Source organism: Emydura macquarii, unplaced genomic scaffold (assembly GCF_026122565.2).
Source record: "Emydura macquarii macquarii isolate MOO-44397 ecotype Brisbane River unplaced genomic scaffold, CSIRO-AGI_Emac_v2 contig_587, whole genome shotgun sequence".
NCBI lineage: Eukaryota > Metazoa > Chordata > Testudines > Chelidae > Emydura > Emydura macquarii.
Genome location: NW_027130724.1, coordinates 16,856,319 through 16,875,101, shown reverse-complemented (window position 1 = coordinate 16,875,101; position 18,783 = coordinate 16,856,319). Strand labels below are relative to the sequence as shown.

At 42.2% G+C, this 18,783-nt stretch overlaps 2 protein-coding genes across 6 annotated transcripts in view; one reads left to right on the top strand and one right to left on the bottom strand.

Annotated features, from left to right (window-relative positions):
- The window catches only part of DKK3 (dickkopf WNT signaling pathway inhibitor 3), a 41,591-nt gene extending 33,096 nt beyond the window's left edge, over nucleotides 1-8,495 (top strand). The window contains exons 4-7 of one of the 2 annotated variants that reach the window (XM_067540826.1): nucleotides 654-746; nucleotides 2,761-2,905; nucleotides 5,283-5,439; nucleotides 7,701-8,495. In XM_067540826.1, coding sequence (XP_067396927.1) covers nucleotides 654-746; nucleotides 2,761-2,905; nucleotides 5,283-5,439; nucleotides 7,701-7,953 — 648 coding nt within the window. In that variant the 3' untranslated portion in view covers nucleotides 7,954-8,495. Of the gene's footprint in view, nucleotides 1-653; nucleotides 747-2,760; nucleotides 2,906-5,282; nucleotides 5,445-7,700 lie in introns of both variants that reach the window. The other variant, XM_067540827.1, reaches the window with a different exon arrangement.
- Nucleotides 8,496-10,797: 2,302 nt separating this feature from the next.
- Nucleotides 10,798-18,783, bottom strand: part of USP47 (ubiquitin specific peptidase 47) — a 113,048-nt gene continuing 105,062 nt past the window's right edge. For all 4 annotated transcript variants that reach the window (XM_067540811.1, XM_067540813.1, XM_067540815.1 and 1 more), the window contains exons 26-28: nucleotides 14,370-14,417; nucleotides 14,140-14,270; nucleotides 10,798-12,251 (exon numbers count right to left, since the gene is read on the bottom strand). In XM_067540811.1, the coding sequence (XP_067396912.1) occupies nucleotides 12,077-12,251; nucleotides 14,140-14,270; nucleotides 14,370-14,417 (354 nt within the window). In that variant the 3' untranslated portion in view covers nucleotides 10,798-12,076. The remainder of the gene's footprint in view (nucleotides 12,252-14,139; nucleotides 14,271-14,369; nucleotides 14,418-18,783) is intronic.

Genomic DNA, 18,783 nt, shown 5'->3' with positions numbered 1-18,783 from the left:
AGGGGAGGGAGAAAAGGCAGAAAGAGCCTTCTCCCTTTCTTCAGGCCCCACCCTCGCATGCCTGCAGGGGCCAGGGACAATTCTGTTAGGGATTAGAAACCAGCGGCACTAACCTACTAAATGGGGCAATGGGGAGGCAGCGTGAAGCTTGTGGCTGACCTGGAGTTGAGTGCATGCTCCACCTCCATTCAAAACACTGCCAGTGGCTGAGTCACAGTTGGGCCCTGAATCTGTTCCCTTGTATTGAGGAAAACGTCTTCAGTTTTCTTTACCGGGAATACCCAGAAGAGCAGATCAAGAAGTGAATTAATGTTAGTGGGTTCAGTGGTGTTAATCCTGAGTTACCCCCAGCATACTTTGAGGGGATCAAAACTAGTTGAGCCTAAAGGCTTCTCTTTTGCATAGTTTTCAACAATGTATAAGTATGCCAAAGTAACGCAGTGTTCTTCTATTACAGCATACTAGCCATCTGTAGTGGGGGTGGTTTCCAGTTAGCCAACGCAAATTTGTTTCTCAGTACTTGTATAAGCGATATGGAAGCATTTCTAGGTGTTTTAAGACCTCGTATTTCACTAAGTGCTGACGTCTGTTAAACAGCAGTTAAACAGCAAGTCCAATTATTTAATCAAACTGTTTCCAATTTCTTTCTCTAGGAGTGCATCATTGATGAGGATTGTGAGACAGGGAAATATTGCCAGTTCTCCAGTTTCGAGTACCAGTGTCAGCTCTGTAAATCCCAACATTCAGTAAGTACTGAATTCTTGTGTGGTCTTCAGAAACTGTCTCACCACATAAGAGACCATTGTTAATAGTGGTAGTCCAAAACTGATACATACCTATTGGTCAAGTTCTGCTGGGGGTTACATCAGCAAACACTAGAATATGCATCTACAGAGTGCTTTTTCTTGCTCTGTCTATTCCTGTGTCTGTTATAAGGATTCTTTTCACTGGTGCTTTAGGACCCAATCCAACTCTTCTTGACTTCAGCTAGAATGCAGTCAGACACTTACAGAAAAGAATTACTGTCTTAGCTGCCTAACATGATAAAAATGACAAGTTGCACATTGTGTTCGTGTAACTCCCTCCCACATGAGTCATTAAGTGTTTGAATCTGGGAACTTCAGTGCAAACTTGAGCTAAAGAATTAACTCTTCAGCTGGTAGGTTGTCTTCTAGTAGTTACAGCCCTGTGAGGAGGTAGCGCTTCTTGTGCTTAGGAGTCCTGCTAAGAGTCAAATGGAGTCTTCTCATGAATAGTGTTGATCTCAATATCCAGATAGATGTATTTTTTCATTCCTTTGCTAGCCTGCAGTTAAAGTAAATATTTGTTTAAAAGCTGCATAGTCCATAGAGCCTGAAAGGAACAAGTAAGCAAGTCCTGCTTTAAGGTAATAGGATGTTATATTCTAAAATCTGCTTTGTGAGGTCATTGTCCTGCAAAAATTTACACTAACATTTAGCTTGAAACATAAGAATAGTCCTATTGACTTCAGTGGGACAACAGATGAACTTTCATTTTACAAAACCAATCTTACAAACAACCACTTTTTCCAAACAGGGAGGAAGAGCATAATGAAAGGGATGTTGATGAATAACAAGTCAATGTCCTTTTCATGTGCCAGTGCCTTCAACGCATTGGAAATTGCTTTGCAGTAGTTTGAGGGACAAGAGGAAAGCAATGTAGTTCACCATACTGTATCTTACACCCTCTATCCACTGTAATTTTGAGATGCTCAATTTATGAAACTCTTCAATCCGTAATTAGTTCATAAAATAGGAGTGCTACTGTACTCACAGGCCTAAAGTTAAGCGTGTGTGTAAGTCTTTGCAGGATCAGAGCCCAAGTGTTAGTGAAAAGACCTGCTTGATATTATTTCAATGGGTTTTTTTCCCCCATTTGTTTCATCATTGTACTGTTGAGGTATTGAACAACCCACAAACAAGAACTGAGTGTTCAGGAGATTTTACATAAATGTAAAATGTCCACATTTTGCGTAGTGTTCAGTAGAATATTTGTAGCCTATTGTAAATTAAACATGGGCCCTAAACACACCCTAGATCTAAATACCCTCACACTGCAAGGTGGCTTGAGATCCAGTCCTGGATTCCTATCCACATTTTGCAAATAACCCTTGTCTTAATAATGAAGAGATGTACAGGCCCTGCTTGCAGTCCCCCACAAGTCTCATCCCAGTCTTACTCACTGGAGGGGAAACGTTCTTTCTTTGGGAGGCTGTCATGATTATTGGGGAGGGCTCTACACAGAGAGAGAACCCCCTTGTCACAATTCTGAACCCTGAGAGTATTCTGAATCCATGAGATGGCTAATCAAAATATCAAAAACTAAACAAAATAATACATGGTGTATATAGGGTTGACTTCCCAGGTATGTACCACTGGTACATTGGAACGCTGTTGTCCTATGAGCAATCTTTCTCCAGTGACTTTGCTTTTCTGTTTCCCTCCTTTGAATGGGAGCCTCTTGATTACAAACTAGGTGCAGCATTGCTTTAAACTGATTCAGATCTCATTAGGATCTAGTTTCCCCTTTGCAAATTAAGGTTAAACACATGTGTAGTTGCTGTTTTAACCAATGAGACTAGTGACATGCTTAAAGCTGAAAACACATGGACAGCTGTTTGCATGATTGGAGTCCTAAGTCTGTGCTTATCCTTACCGGTAGTTGCTGTTTGCTTCAGTGCTGTGTTCAGTGTTGGTGCTAAAAGATAAGTTCAGTGATTTTTCTTTTCCTTCTTCTAAGCCTTGCTCACGGGACGTTGAATGCTGTGGAGATCAGCTTTGTGTCTGGGGTGAATGTGTGGAAGCAGCCTCAAAAGGTGAAAATGGCAAAATTTGTGAAAATCAACACGACTGTAATCCTGGAACATGCTGTGCTTTTCAGAAAGGTAAATAGGTTTTGATTTTTTTATTCTATTCATTTTATAATGCAAAAGGATTTTCTCGAGGGGTAGCCGTGTTAGTCTGTATACAGCAAAAACAACGAGAGTCCTGTAGCACTTTAAAGACTAACGAATTTAATTTCTGCAGGTATAAAGCTTTTGTGGGCTGTAACCCACTTCATCAGATGGAAGGAATAGAAATCATATAGGAGGTGTGTATATACATATATATATACACACACACACACACACACACACACACACACACACACACACACACACACACACACACACACACACACACACACACATCCGAGAGTAAGCAACAGCAATGGGGAAGGTAGATAAAAGCAAAGTCCATTCAGTTAGAGTAATTGAGGCCTGAGTGTGTCATGATAAAGCCTTTGTAGTGGAGTTAGAGTTGGGAGTGAGAAGGAACTTCCTAAAGGAGTGCACTGCAGTGGAAGTGGAATGGCGTGAACAAATAGAAGAGCAACATATAGTGTGTTTGCAATGGGTAGCTACAGTAATTTGAAGACAGTATAACAGCCACATCCAGTTTTCATACCAAGGGGGAACCCAGTGTGTTCTACCTTTTTGCCATGTAGAATGGAAAATGTTTGAGATTCTCTATTTGCTCTGTCAAAAGCCTCTTTTGCCTCCCCTGCATGGCCCTTCCCCCACAGTACAGAGAAGGAGACCAGCGGTACAGGAGATTGCAAAAATGTGAGGTTCTAGCATGAAAGGCTGTTGGGTATCATGTTGCAGAAGGTCTGAGAGGACAGGTGATTTCCTTCTAAAGACTATCCAGATAGGATGCATCTTAACTTGTTTTAAAGCCTCAGGGATTCACCCCTCCTCTGAGAAACATTACTAATTCCACCAGAGCTCAATCTACTGCAGTAGCCCTGCTGAAAAAATACCTATTTCAGACAGCTGCAGGGCAGCCACTAGGTCTTCCGTGTAGATTATTTTCTCAGCATTACCTTCCAGAGCTGATGTGGCTTTTGGCAAGACTGCTCTACGGTCTGTACTAAATCTGCGCCCTCAGCAGCCCCGCCGTGATGGGTACTGCTCGGGAGTCTACTGAAGTGGTACAGCCATAGGGACACTACCCAAAGAAGGTGAAGTTACTTACATTGTACAATAACTGGAGTTCTTCCAGATGTCCCCCCCGTGGGTGTTCCACTACCCCACCCTCCTTTGCTTCTGCCTTGGAGTCTCTTGGACTTTCAGGCTTAAGAAAACTGGACAGGTGGCGAGTCCACCTCTCCCACTATAGGCTTGTATCAGGGCACGTGGACATCCAGGACACAGGTGTGGATCCACAGACACAATTGACAGTCTTTGATCAAGTGCACATGCTGATGTGGAGCACCTAAAGGAACACACGTCTTGCACACCAGTTATTGTACAAGCTAAGAAACGTTTTATCTTTTGAATTTGCCTCCTTGAGGTTTCCAGATGTTGGTGGAATTTCTACCCAAAGCCAGACTCATGAAAGGCCAGAAGCCTAATTTTTTAATGGCAATGCAAGGTCTTTTAACTGACAAAAGTCACCTGTCTTGAAGGGGTTGTGGCTGTTAGGATCTGCATTCTGATATTCCAGAAACTCCTGTATTTCAGGTACTGCTGTATATCGGAGTCCTTTCGTTTTTTTCTGGTCATCTTTGCTTTCTGGGTCAAAAGTCCCAAACTTCCCAGCACTCTGGTAAATAAGGGTGAATTTCACCACTCCGCAGAGGGTCAGCCTAAGGCCTATCTAACACAGAAGTCCCACTTGACTCCATTTTGCTTTTCTGACCTGTCACTATAGTTTGTTTTTGAGGTAGACATTTTTTAGAGCGGGAGTTGGTTGCCTGAATCAATGAATAGATTTGTTTGTGGTGACTTCTTGTAATCTTACCTATTTTTTGAGGAACTGCAGTGCACTTTTAGTCCTTTCAAAGGAATCATAACAAAAAATTGAAAAACAAGATGCAAACTCTTGCATCCCAATTTAAAACCAAAAAGCCCAGTAGGTTTCAACAGTTACTGCTCACAGTTGCCTCATCTGTAGAATAGTATGTCCTCCCATTTTTATAAAACACCTTAATCTTCGGGTGAAGGACATTTATAGAAATGCAGAGTTATCAATTTATTGCCAAATTTGTGGCTGGCCTTTTGGTGAAGTGGATGGACATTGCATTTCCGGGACACAAGCAAAAGCCACAGTATAAATGATTCGAAGTCTTACTCCATCTAGTGGAAAGGCAGGTGAAAAAGATACACCTCTCTAATGGGTGAGGGATTGAAAAAAAAGAGCTCCTGGCTCATTCTGGCTCACTCAGTCTGCATTGCTGTGGAGCAAAATCCTCATGGGTTTATCGTTTTTTGCATGCAGCACTTCTGTTTCCTGTGTGTACTCCATTACCTGCAGCAGGAGAACCTTGCTATGATCCTTCCAACAAACTCCTGAACCTGATCACATGGGAGCTGGAACCAGATGGAGTGCTTGAGCGCTGCCCCTGTGCAAGTGGCTTGGTATGCCAGACTCACAGGTAAGGTGTGGAAAGGATCAAAATCTCATATCCATGGAAACTGTTTGAATCTTTTCATAAGTTTGTTTGTGTGAAACAACATCGCTCTTCACAGACTAGTTCCTTGTTGCAAACTGCTCAGTGCTGTGAGGACTGAAAACTCTTGACTGTTTTCTTCTCTAGTAACTCTGGGAAAAGTTCTCAGTGGTATAAAAATATCTAAAGCCCCTTGCATTGCCCAAACAGACACTATTTCCACCTGTCAGGAAGTGGTTACTGGTATTTATGTATCAGGGGGTAGTGGACAGCCACTGCATGCGGTGTTCACTGTTGAACTACCCTGTAGAGGCACAGTGTGTGTTCCTGTTTTTTGTCCAGTATCACTCCAGGTGTTTGATCTGATTGTGATTGACATTTATGCAGCATTCAATACCGAAGGGGAGAGGAATCAATCTCATCTGTCAGACAGTTGTGGCTACTGCTTTTATAGTTGGAAATACCCAAAATGTTTAAGTATTTAGTATGTGAGATACATGGACATACTTTCCTATCATCAAACATCTTTCATTGTATTTTCCCACTACCAGACTAGCCCAGCGAGGAAGCTTCTAGTCAGCTGAGGACAGGTGTCTTGTCCTAAAGACTGACATGCAAAATACTGTGCAGACGTCTCCAGTAATATTTCTAGTCTGTCTCATCCTTCATGGAAAAGAACAAATAAGAGCCTACCAAATTTGCTATAAACTAAGACTTCCATCAACAGTTAAAAATGCACCTTTCAACCCTCCGCTCCCCACCCCCCAATATAGCCTATCAGCAGTTGAGAATTTCAGGTAAAAGCAGATCAGGTGTCATGATTGGGGTCATTTAGCTTTAGCTTTCCCAAAGCATTCAGGGAAAACATTTATAAAATTACTTCACTCTACAGTTGAAATAACATTTTGGGCAGTAAGTTTCCCATTACCCTATTTGTCTTAGCATTTAACAAAACAAAGTAGCTCAATTTCCCCATGTGCTATGATGTAAGATATGAATTAATATTTTTCATCTCTTCCTCTCTGCCCAGCCCTGTCTTCCCATCAAATGTTCCCTAGCACAACATTTTCTCTCCCCCCAGCAGCGTAATTCATTAATGGGATTTCATTTGAGGGTATAATTCATGTAATATACTTTATTTCAACACATAGTTCATCACATTCCACTTCAACACCGGTTTTTTAGTTAAATTTGTTTCCAGGTTTTTTGACCTGAGCAAGGATATATCAAATGCATCTCACCCTGCCATCTGTTTTATGTCTATGAAACAAAAGGATAATGCTCCAGGTGGGGATAAGCCAATGCAGAACAAAATAGGACTTAGATATATTGAACAACTCCCTTATGGCCACTTTAGCTATTAGCAGAATGCCTGGAACTGCTGTCAGTTGCACACTTTATCAAAATTGCCTGATTTATTTCAGATCATCTAATGGTTACACGGTATGGAAGGTGCCACCTTCCACAAGACTGATATGGACTAAGTTCAGCTTCCTCGAGAATTTACATCAAATTTTATATACTGGATATTCAGAATAGTCTGGCATAGGGCAAGCATTCTGCATATTTAAAGGCAATAGAACTGGCCAATTTATATTAGCAGTCATTTTTCAAAAGAGTTGCCCATAAAGTGAAGTCTTGCTCTGTATTAACAATCCAGCCTAGTAAACAATATGGCCTGTGATCCATGAGCACCTCCCAAAATTATAAAGTACAGATGGAAGAATCTGTCTCCAGTAAGTAGGAACACATTTGAAGTCCCCAGATCCTTAAGGGGTAACTTCCCTCTGCTTGCAGCTCACTGGACTGCTGTTCAGAGCAACAATAAAAATCTATTTTTTTTAACCTATTGGACTGCTGTTTTGAAACCAATAAAGCTGATCAAAACTTCCCAGAGGGCAATCTTGACAATCTTCCAATTTTTTTTGCACCAACATTTGTTTTAGTTTAAAACTGAATCCATTAGCATTTTAAACATTTTACAGCAAAAGACTCATAACTCCTCCCCATGCATTAGAATAGAGTGCTTTGAAAAATCTGTCTTCAGCTTTCCTGAACTGTGAATCACTTGCTCTAATCAGATATTTTACCAGGTCAAGTGGATGGATTTGAAACTTTTGTTTTTTTTCTTGGGGGGGGGGGGGGGAAGGAAGGGAGGGATAGGGGAGGTAGCTTTCCACTTTAATAAAGAGGGACAATGACCTGTCTCAACACTAACAAGCAGGATGTGTGTGCTTTTTCAACAGCCACAGCATTGTGTCTGTGTGTGAACTGTCCTTTAATGAAAGCAGAAGTAATGAAAAGGAAGACACTTTGCTCATGGATGAAATACCGTTCCTTGGTTTGATACCCAGAGATGTGCTTGGTGATTATGAAGACAGAAGCATCATTCAGGCAGTGCAGAAGGAATTAGAAAGCCTGGAAGGAAATATTTCAGATCCGACAGATTTAAAGGAGCCAGATTTGGCTCATGATTTGCTCTTTGGAGATGAGATTTAAATTAAACACTAGCTAGATTGGTCACTGAGATACAAATTAAATTTCTAGAAGTGTCTAGTATTTTGCTTGTATAAGTCTTGAACACACACACTGCTGGATAGAAGTGCAATAAATAATATTTTAAATGGGTATTCCTATTCTCTTCCCCCAAACCTGTACCTTGACAGATTTTTTTTAATCCATTCAGAATTTGACTAAACTAAATCAGAAAGGGCAACTGGGGGCCCAGAATCAGTTTTCTTTGGACTAGTTACTCTGTCCTAGGTGCCAAAATAAACTTACTAATTTTGTATTAAGAGGAAATGAAGATAGACAAAGCATTTTCATGCATCATCTTATTTAAATTATTGGTGACACTAGAAGTGAAAGTTTTGAGCATTGCATTTTCTGTACGTATGTTTGGAATGGTTATTGTTCAGGGGAAGGAAGAACCCACTTTTTGGTTTGTTGATTATTTTGGGGCTTTGTCAGCCATGTATGTGTTTCTTTTAAAAATATATAATCACAGTGAAGTTGCAATAAATATAGCTTGTGTTTAGTTATTGAGGGTGGGAATGAGGAAAGCTTTTTTTCTTAGAATTTCAGAGAAAGCCCATAGGACCAAACTTCATCTTAAGCTGTTTACAGCAGAGGAGGCAAAGGACCTCAACCTCATGTAGCACCAATAGCTGAAGAAGTTTTGGGGGACTCGGCTGGCAGCTTCACCTAACATCCCTACTACACAGTATTTACCAGTGTCAACTCCATGGATGTTACTACTTGCACCATAACTCTCGTTCACAGTGCTGTTACCTCCAGGAAGGCATGGACTTCCCCAACAGGTTTGGAATTTTTAGCGAAGTACCATAAAGAAACCATCCCCTTTAACAGCTCCTGTAAAACAAACAAATAGGATTGAGACAAATACACAGGCATGAGGGTGACATGTTCTCAGCAGCTGAAACATGCACCTGTTGAAACAAACTCCCCCCCTCCTAATCAGGGTGTCCCAGACCAAGCTTTTGATTAGGATGTTCCAGACATACTGTAGCAAAGGATTGTTCCTGCACCCAAGAATAAACTTCCACTTCCCTTCCCCATCCCCAACAGCTGGCATTATGCATATGTATTGGAACTAGGGCTATGGACTTGAAATGATTTCCGCTACAGAGGAACTCAGCACCCCAGCCTGAGTTATAAATTGCCCTGATTTGAAGTGATTACCTATTATGAAAAGCCCAGTTCCATCATCCTTCTGTAAAAAGTCCTGTATTTGACCTTTCAACTAACTGTTCCTCAGTATACCCCTGCTTGCTGTTACTGCAGTACTACTGCAGTATTCTGTGTTCATGCCCAGTATTTCCTGGCATAAGGCTATTTAACAAGGCACTGGGGGCCCACTTGTAGGTAGGTTGTATAGTAAAAAGGATGCATAGGTTTTACCATTGGGTTGTGGCTGGAACCACAATGTATGGCAGTGGCCACCTTAGATCAAACTATGAAAAGGATGAAAAAAATGGACTTGAACTTTTGTGTTTTGACCATTTGCCATGTTCCTCGAGGGAAGAAAAGGCCATGCAACTGTCCAGGGTGTCTCTCACTCAACTACTCCCTTCAATACTCTTCAAGTTTGATGGTAGGGGTCTAGTCCTGGCCTACTGGTTACAGAAACAATCAGAACCCCTTCAACCCACTCTATTTTGTGCTGAAAAGGCATCAGGCACCAGAAAGGAAATCGACAAAGTTGTCTTATGGTCATCTATCAAGATTTCTATTAAAACACTCCGACCTTGAATTTTCCTCTGAAGAATCTTCCCAGGCAGGAGATGCTCCAAACACTTAAGGTTTTCCCCTTCCCTAAAATCTAATGTAACTAAAATCTTTGTCATCTGATTTTTTCCTCTCCCGCTATCCTAGTTTTTCCTTAGCAACTTCTATATCCCAAGTGCCTCACAGCATAAAGGTCATGATCCAGAATAAAAAGGCCCCCCACCTCCCTTTATTGGAGCAGCTTGTCCCCTAGTCCTCACAACCATAAGGCCATCAGTGCTTTTATGACAACTTCTTAGGGAATGCCTGCTCTGCAACTGAACACCTACAGCTGGCTCATGTCAACTGACTTGGGCTTGCAGCACGCAGGCAGCTGCAGGGCTGTAAAATTGCTGTCGACATTGATGTCTGGGCTGGAGCCCAAGCTCTGGTACTGTCCCCTCTCTCGGGGCCCCAGAGCTCAGGCTCCAGCCTGAACTCAAACATCTACATCACAATTTTACTTCCCTGCCAGCCTCAGGTGTTTAACTGTAGTGCAGATGTACCCTTAAGGGTCTCCATATATAGAGTTAATACATATAATATAAGTCATTCCAGTAGCCAGAGACATTCCCACAATGCTCCCTTTCTTCCCATACCGATGCCATAATGGAGGTTCTACACCACACAGGTATTCCCCACCCCACCGGATAGCTACAGTTCTATTGACTTTGTCTGCTTTGTACCACTAGACAGATCTGAGCCCTTAGTTTTCGCATACATCTTTGGAAATACCTGCGAGTAATGGTGGAAACAAAGGGTCAAGGCTGTGCTGCCTCTGGTATTTGCAGGGGGGAAAAGAGTTGCAACCTAAAATCCTGCACTGGGGAAGAATTCATTCCCAGAAAGAAAATTAGGTAAATAAATCTTATGAATATATGAAATTTAGACCAGCATAGTCTGTATAAAACACGCTCCTTGATACTATATATTTGTAACTTAAAACTCAGAGACTGCCTTTGAAAAGTGAATCTTCAGGTTTACATGAAACAATTCCATAATTTCTTTCCAGGTTAAAAAAATCCACATAATTTTAATGATTAAAATAACACAACAGAATGAACAAATGTTTTATTGGCATGTTCATTGTTGTAAACAGCATCTGGCATGAAAAAGTTTATCAAAACCTTTTATTGATTGTTATAAATTAGATGGTATTTCCAATTCTACATAGTTTTTGTTCTCAATTGATCTTTATGTAGCAAAGCAAAAACCTGCTGTTTCTAGGCTTTGCAATGAAATCATGTTGACTACATCAGTCTGCACCACAACCTGAACTACCAGCAAGTTTATACTGTGAGGTGTTAGAGGTTGCTCAAATGTTTAAACTACAATTAACTATGAATCAACTCCAGGAAAAATTAAAGTGTGACTTGCAATGGGACTAGAAGATGCAAACTTGTAATAAAGTTTTCAAAAACAAAATGTACAAAAATAAGTAGCTGAAACAAAAAAACCCTTGTTAACAAGGGAAAATGCAACCCTAAAGTACCCAGCATTGCCAAACATAAAATGAACACAAATTTAAATAGGCAACTATGCTTTCAAATGTACACAACAAATATTGATATGTGAAAAGAAATACCATGGTAAGTAGCTGAACTATAGTTCTGCTAATTGGATAGGGCAGATTTTATTTACACATTGAATGCAATATTGTAAAGTTGCTCTTCCACTTCTATAAGATGTTAAGAGTTACCTTACAAAACTTGAGGAAAATAAGCCAAGAACTCCTGGTAACTTTCTGAAGGTACCTGTTTTAGACCATGTGTTTTAAGGAAGAATAGTCCAAGGATTCTTCTAAAACCGTACACAACTTTTAGAGCTGGCTTTTGAAAATTCCATTACATTTTCACTCCATTTTTGCTGCTTTCCAAGAGCCAATGTGTTACGTTTACTTCCAAACTTTCAATGAGGTAATGTGTGTATCATTGAAACAAACAAAAGAATTCATTCATGGCCTTTGCACAGCTTTTATTATTAAGCTATGAGTATCCTGTTTGATGCTAGTTTTACTAGCTACTATGTGCACATTGTCCTCAATCATTTCCACTCATTTCCCTCCCCCTCCCCATTTTTTCTATTCAATTTTTTTTATTTGCACATCCCTTTAGCTTTACAGTACATTTGACTATAGTGCACAACATGATTCAAAGTCAAACAGTGGCCCGACTGGGCACTGAGCTTCTGATTGGTAAACTGCAGCCCAATCAGTGCTGGTGTCATTGCTTTACACCTAATGAGTGTCCTGCCATAATGGCACTACACAGTAGTAGTGAACTTTTATTATTATTTAAAACAAAAAAATTCCCCAGGGAAAATGCTATAATAAATGTCAGTCTTGAGTTAACTCTTTATTTGGGGCGCCGTCCAGATAAATTTTTAGTGCTTTTTCTTTACGAGGGGAGTAGGTTACACGGTGTCCAGTTTTCTGGAGTCTGCTGCTTTCTTTTTTCATTAGTTCATTTCTCTGTTCATCTGTCAATTCCATTAATTCTTCAGTTTTATCCCTAAAATAAAAATAAAATTATAGTTTAAAAACCAGATGTAGTAAAAATTACAAAGTTACACAAATGAGATGCCTCACAGGATCAAAAAAGCCTATTAGACTTTTCATATTGTATAACATCATAAGGTTCCTCACAAAATGCAGGTTCTTTCTTTTCAAGTTCTTTAACCTTTCTCCATTTTAAGTCTCCTCTGTGCAAAGCAAAGTATGTTTGCTGAGACACTCAGAATTAAACATGACAGTAGACCCAATATAAGGAGACAAGAGAAAGAACCAAAAACTAGATTTTTCCAGAAGTTTGCCAAATTAGCTATAAAAACATACTGAAAAAATAAACTGAGACGGGAATGAGGGTATATAATTTGCCAAGAGGTATCTGGGTTTTCAAATCAAGGGGTGGCTCTACAGCTATTGAAAGAGACAATTGAACTTTAATTCAATGAACCTTTTAGTTTCAATGTGCCACTAGCAGTTTGGAGAACAGCTAGAGTGACCAGAGAGTCTTTGCATTCCTAGGAAGCTGAAACTAACACTAAGCCAGCTTTCCTGGTTAGCTTCATAGATCCTCTTCATCAAGCCTCATACTGCCTCTTCACTAGCCCAACCCTGCCTAGCAACACAGCTTCCATCTTTCAAGCTGCTACTCTAACTCTTCAGCCAGTCATCATAGCAGCAGCTTTTGACAATATGCCAGCTGCTCCACAGGAACACACAAACCTCTAGCTGCTTCTTTATTCAGGCTTTTCCTCAAGTCCCCCACACCACCCACCTTCCTCTTTTCTTCTGCTACCTCAACCCCAAATTTATGAAAAATTTTAGAAATGGGCTGAAGTCCCATGTTCCAATTCACTTTAAATTCTAATTTATTCGGGATAAAATATTCTTTTTACCTTCACATTTTATATTATCCCTTACTTAAAAAACTTGGTTCAAATAACTTCAGACTACAGAATAAACTACATTCTGAACTAACCAAAGTACAAGGCTGAAGGAACACCCTCACATTATTTTAGTACTGAATTGTCTAATGGTAGATTTTTTTTTCTCTTTTATCAGGCAGATAAAAAAGCAACAAGGCAGTATTTTGGGGGACCCTCCAAAAGGCGCATGCTGCAGGAAGTAACTAGACGTAGACAAACAACAAGGACTGGAGTTGCTGTGGCCTAGTGGTTTAGCAATTAGCTGTTGAGCCCATTTCTGAGGCCCTCAGAGGTGCAAATGCCTTGTACTGGCTCCCTGCACAGGAGTCAGTTTCATCACTGGGGCATTTAAAATACAGAAAACAATTTCACAGAAAATATAATTCAGTTTTAAGATATGGATGTGCTGTGCACATAAAACACCAATGTTGGCCTGACAGGTTGCAATGGCCCTGAAGAAAGAAACAGGTCAATATTTTTCAAACTAGTAATACTTATTACATGATCCCTTAGCATGGCTTCTACTTTCATTTGTTTATCAGTGTCAACCTGTATAGTAAGTAAAATAAATTCAATAATGCTAAGGCAAAAATTTCTTAAACCAGAAGATATTGTCTACTTTATTTGCATAACTGCTTAATGTAAAATATTAAGCAAATGCTACATAATGGGTGAATCCTGGCTACAGTGAAGTCAATGTCAAAATTCCTGAAATCCACACTTACTATTTATTTAGCACGTATTAGTAAAATAGAAGTACTAACACAAATTTATAACTGGAGTGCCTCAAAAAAAAACAAAGTTAAACTTGATTTTTTTCTTCTGAACTTCCATTGTGAACATTTTTCTTCTTCAAAATGACAGTAGAATTCTCAACATGAACTGTTTTTCAGACTTAGTTGGTTGTTAGAATCGTATTTATATGTAGGGTATTTGTCAATGATCATTATACTACAATAAAATACATACCTATAAAATATTACTGCACCATCATCACAAATGTAGAGAGGCCAGACATTCAATGCAGATACTTTAGGATTCCAGTCCAAGTCCTGGTGAATCTCTAGTACTGAAATATCACAGGGAAATGTGCCTCTACCCTGGAAAGAAGCAATTATTTAGTGAATAAATCATCTGAGCAGCATAATGACATATATACTCTAAATCAGTATGTATACTTTAGATACAATGCTACTTACCTTAGCAAATTCTATATATTCCAAGGGTATTCCACTTGTTTCACTAAGCTGTAGAACAAACATTTTGAATACATTAATTTTTTTTTTTTTTAAAAGAAAAGACAGTGAGATAAACAGTTTCATGCCAATATATCATGCAGCGAAACTATGAACATCAGTAAGTCTTGGTCAAATTATAAAGGCCAGTAAGAAATTCAGACAGATCAATGATAGAAATAATGAATTCACAGTTGCAGGAAAAAAAGATACCTATTTCAATTTATCAACATCCCACATGTAGCAATTTTTCTTTAAGCAGGGGTTACCCCAAGGAAATAGCTGATGCTTCTTACTCCAATTAAGTTTGTAAATAGCTCAGGAGTCACAGCTGACACTTCTGTGAGACACTTAAGACAGTTACTAACGTTCTGTAACCATTGTTCTTCAAGATGTGTTGCTCATGTCCATTCCATGCTTGGTGTGCGCATGCGCCACATGCACTAGTGCTGGAGATTTTTTTCCCCCAGTGGTATCCATAGGGCTGGCTCTAGTGCCCTCTACAGCGGTGCGCGTATGCACTGGTACATAGGGTGCTGCCTGCCAGCCACCCATCCTATCAGTTCCTTTGTACTGGAACTCTGAAAGTGGGGATGGAGGGTGGGTTGTGGAATGGACATGAGCAACACATCTCAAAGAACAACAGTTACAGAAGATTAACCATCTTTTCTTCTTCGATTGCTTGCTGATGTCCATTCCATGCTAGGTGACTGACAAGCAGTACCTTTGGAGGTGGCCCAGGGGTTCATGGACATGCCATTTGCAAAACTGCCCTGCCAAAGCCTGCATCGTTCTGGGCTTGCTGTATGATTGCATAGTGAGATGAAAAGATATGCACTGAGGACCAAGTTGCAGCCCTACAGATGTCCTAAATTGGTACTTGGGCTAAGAAAGCTGCAAAGGAGGCCTAAGCTCTCGTCAAGTGGGCTGTTAGGATAGCTGGGGGCGCGGCCTTCACCTGCTTATAATATGCTTGGATACAGAGGTGATCCAAGAGGAAATTCTTTGGGATGAAACTGGTTGGTCTTTCATACGATCAGCCACCTCTACGAAGAGCTGTGTGTACTTTTAGAAGGGTTTAGTCCTCTCTATACAGAAAACCAATGTTCACCTGACGTCCATTGTGTGTAGACGTCTTTATTCATTCAAGCTGTGTGGCTTGGGAAAGAACGCTGGCAGGAAGATGTCCTGGTTGACATGAAAATGTGACACTAAAATATGACACCACCTTTGGTGAGAATGTGACTGGACCGTATCTTTGTAGAATACAGTGTAGGGCAGCTCCAAGATTAGGACCTTAATTTCCAAGCCACGCCTCGCTGATGTAATCAGCGCCAGGAAAGTGCCCTTTCAGGACAAGTAGAGAAGGGAGCAAAACACCATAGGCTCAAAAGGAGGCCCAGTGAGTTTGGAGAGGACCAAGTTAAGGTCCCATGGAGAGACTGGATCTCTGACCTGCGGGAAGTTCTTCTCCAGACCCTTTAGAAATCTGACGGTCATATTGTGGGAGAAGATTGAGCTGGATCTGGATCTGCCAATGAAAAGCTGAGATGGCCACTATATGTACCCTGATTGACACCAGTGCCAAACCTTGCTGCTTCAGGTACAGTAAGTATTCCAGGACAGATGGTAGAGGTGCTCAAGACAGAGAAAGTTCATGCTCCCTTGCTGAGTACGAGAAGCGTTTCCATTTTGCCAGGTCAGTAACCCTAGTGGAGGTTTTCATGCTCTCTAGTAAGACACTCTGGACGTCGGTGGAGCACGCTTGCTCTTCTTGGCTCAACCATGCAGCATCCACGCTATCAGGTGCAAGGAGGCCAGGCTAGGGTTTAACAACTAACCATGATCCTGTGAGAGCAAGTGCAGACAAGCTGGGAGTATGCACGCTGCCACTGCTAGTCAGCAGCATGCCAAACCAATGTTGGCAAGGCCATGCTGGTGTGAGCAATACGACCTTCACCTTGTCTCTCTTGACTTACATGAGGACCTTGTGAATCAGAGGGATTGGAGGGAAGGCACGGAAGAGGTCCCCTGACCATCGAAGTAGAAAGGTGTTGGGCAAGTATTTGCTTCCATGTGCTCTCAGGGAATAGAACGGATGGCATTTCCTGTTCTGTTTGGTCGTGAACAAGTCCACTTGGGGAGTCCCCCACTTCTGGAAGATAATTCTTATCACTTCTGGGTGAAGGGACCACTCATGGTGAGAAAAGAAAGACCTGCTTAGGTGATCTGCTAACTTGTTCCTGAACCCTGGGAGATGGGAAGCTTCAAGGCTGATCATGTGCCCCATGCAGAGGTTCCACAACTCGAGTGCCTCCCGACATAGGGCTGAGGATCTTGCTTCCCTTTGCTTGTTGATATAATGCATTGCTGTCGTATTGTCTGGCAACACTCGCACTACCTTTCCCGACATGAGGGGAAGGAATATTTCACAAGCTACGCAAACTGCCTTGAGCTCTCTGACGTTTATATGCAACCTCAACTCTTCCAAGGACCAAAGACCTTGCGTCTTGAGGGGGCCCAAGTGGGCACCTCAGCCTAGGTCCGAGATGTCCAACTCCAAGGTAAGTGATGGGCATGGGGCCACGAAGGGGATCCCTTCCATCACGTGCATAAGTCTTGTCCACCAAGCCAGAGAGGTAAATACCCAGGGTGGAATCGTGAGGACCATGTCCAAGTTGTGCTTTGTTGGGGAGTAGACTGATGAGGGATCTGAGACGAAGCCTTGCATGCTGAGTCATGCAAGCACATGCCACTATGTGTCCTAGTAGTTTGAGGCAAACCCTTCCTGTGGTGAGGGGGTGGGTAGTGACCTGACAGATGATGTTTGACAAAGATTGGCCTCTGGCCTGAGGTAGAACCCCACGCTTCGGTAGAGTCGAGGACTTGTGCTCATTTACCAGCAGGCCCGCACTTTGGGAGGTTGCTCGCAGCACCTTGATATTGTGCTGGACCTGAGACTCCGAGTGCCCTTTGATGAGCTAGTCATCCAGGTAAGGATATATCTGTATCCCTCGGCGTTGGAGGTAGGTATCCCCAATCACCAGGCATTTTGTAAAGAGTCTTGGAGTGGTTGACAGGTCAAAGGGAAGGGCTGTGAACTGGTAGTGGTTGTTTCCCATTACGAATTGCAGGAAATGCCTGTGGCTATGGAAAATGGAAAATTTCTGTCTGCTGCCCAATGAGTAACAGCCTAAGCCTAACTGGGGCAGAGGAAGGTTGGCCCTGGCAGCCCTTAGGGCTTTTATTTCCTTTTCTATAGGGCTCATTTCTGTGTTGTTGCTGCAGCCTACAACGTTTCCTCGCCTCCGCTCTTTTGGATGTGGGAGCAGTGAGGAGGAGTTCTGCCAGCGGACCTTCACCAACTTGATGACCCCTTCATAAATAGGGAGGGCCACTCTAGAAGGTGCTGTCACTGCCAGAATGTTGAATAACAAGTCAGCCAGCTCCTTTTGCTCCTCCACATCCAAACCCAGATTGGCTGCCACTCGTTTGAGGAGCTCTTGGTGGGCCCTAAAATCGTCCTGGGGAACTGTGCTAGAATGTCCCGCTACCACCTCATCAGGCAATGAGGATGCCAGTAGGGAAGGAATAGGTGATTGTTCCCCCCACATCAGGGTCTGTTCCTCCTGGTGGGGACTGGCATTTCCTCTGCCTGGCCCAGATTCTCATCAGAATCTGGGGGTGGCCTAGACACTGTTGCAGAACATCTTTCTGAAGTCCCAGAGATGGCTCGATGCTGGGAACCCGGAACCATTGGAAACCCCCATGGGTTCCAGAACTCCTAAGGTCCAGTCCATTGAATTGGTGGTCAAGAGTCCAGTGGCAGGGAAGGAGAAACCTGAAAGGCACAGCTGGGTACTCATGGCCCCTGTGAGAGGGACCTTCATCCTCCTCTGACTCTGAACCAGAGGACATGGTGCTGATTTTGCCCCTGGTTCCTTAGGATGCCAAGCATGGTATTCTGGTGCTGGGGATCAGCACCGAGATTCTGGCAATCAGTGCAGAGATTCCCTGGGCTATCGGTGTGCTGGTGAACAATGCCTTGAGTCTGGGGATCAGTGCCGAGATCCCAGTGTTCTGTATCGGGGTTCTGGTCACTGGTACCGGGGAGCGTGGTGAACAGCACCTACAGTCTGGTCTACAGCTGCCACGTGACAATGACTGAGGTGCCAGTGATCGTTGTTGAGGAGTCAATGGGTGTTAAGAAATGGTGAGTGGTGCTGTGATATTGGAGACCTGAGAGGGGCCTTGGGCTTACCCTTGGACTCACCCTTGGCCGACTGGCCCAGCACAGTGTCCTAGCGCGCAGGTCTGTGGTCCCGAGGGATAGGCTGTATTGGGAGTGCCAGTAAGTTTGTTGCTGCCTGGAAGGCCA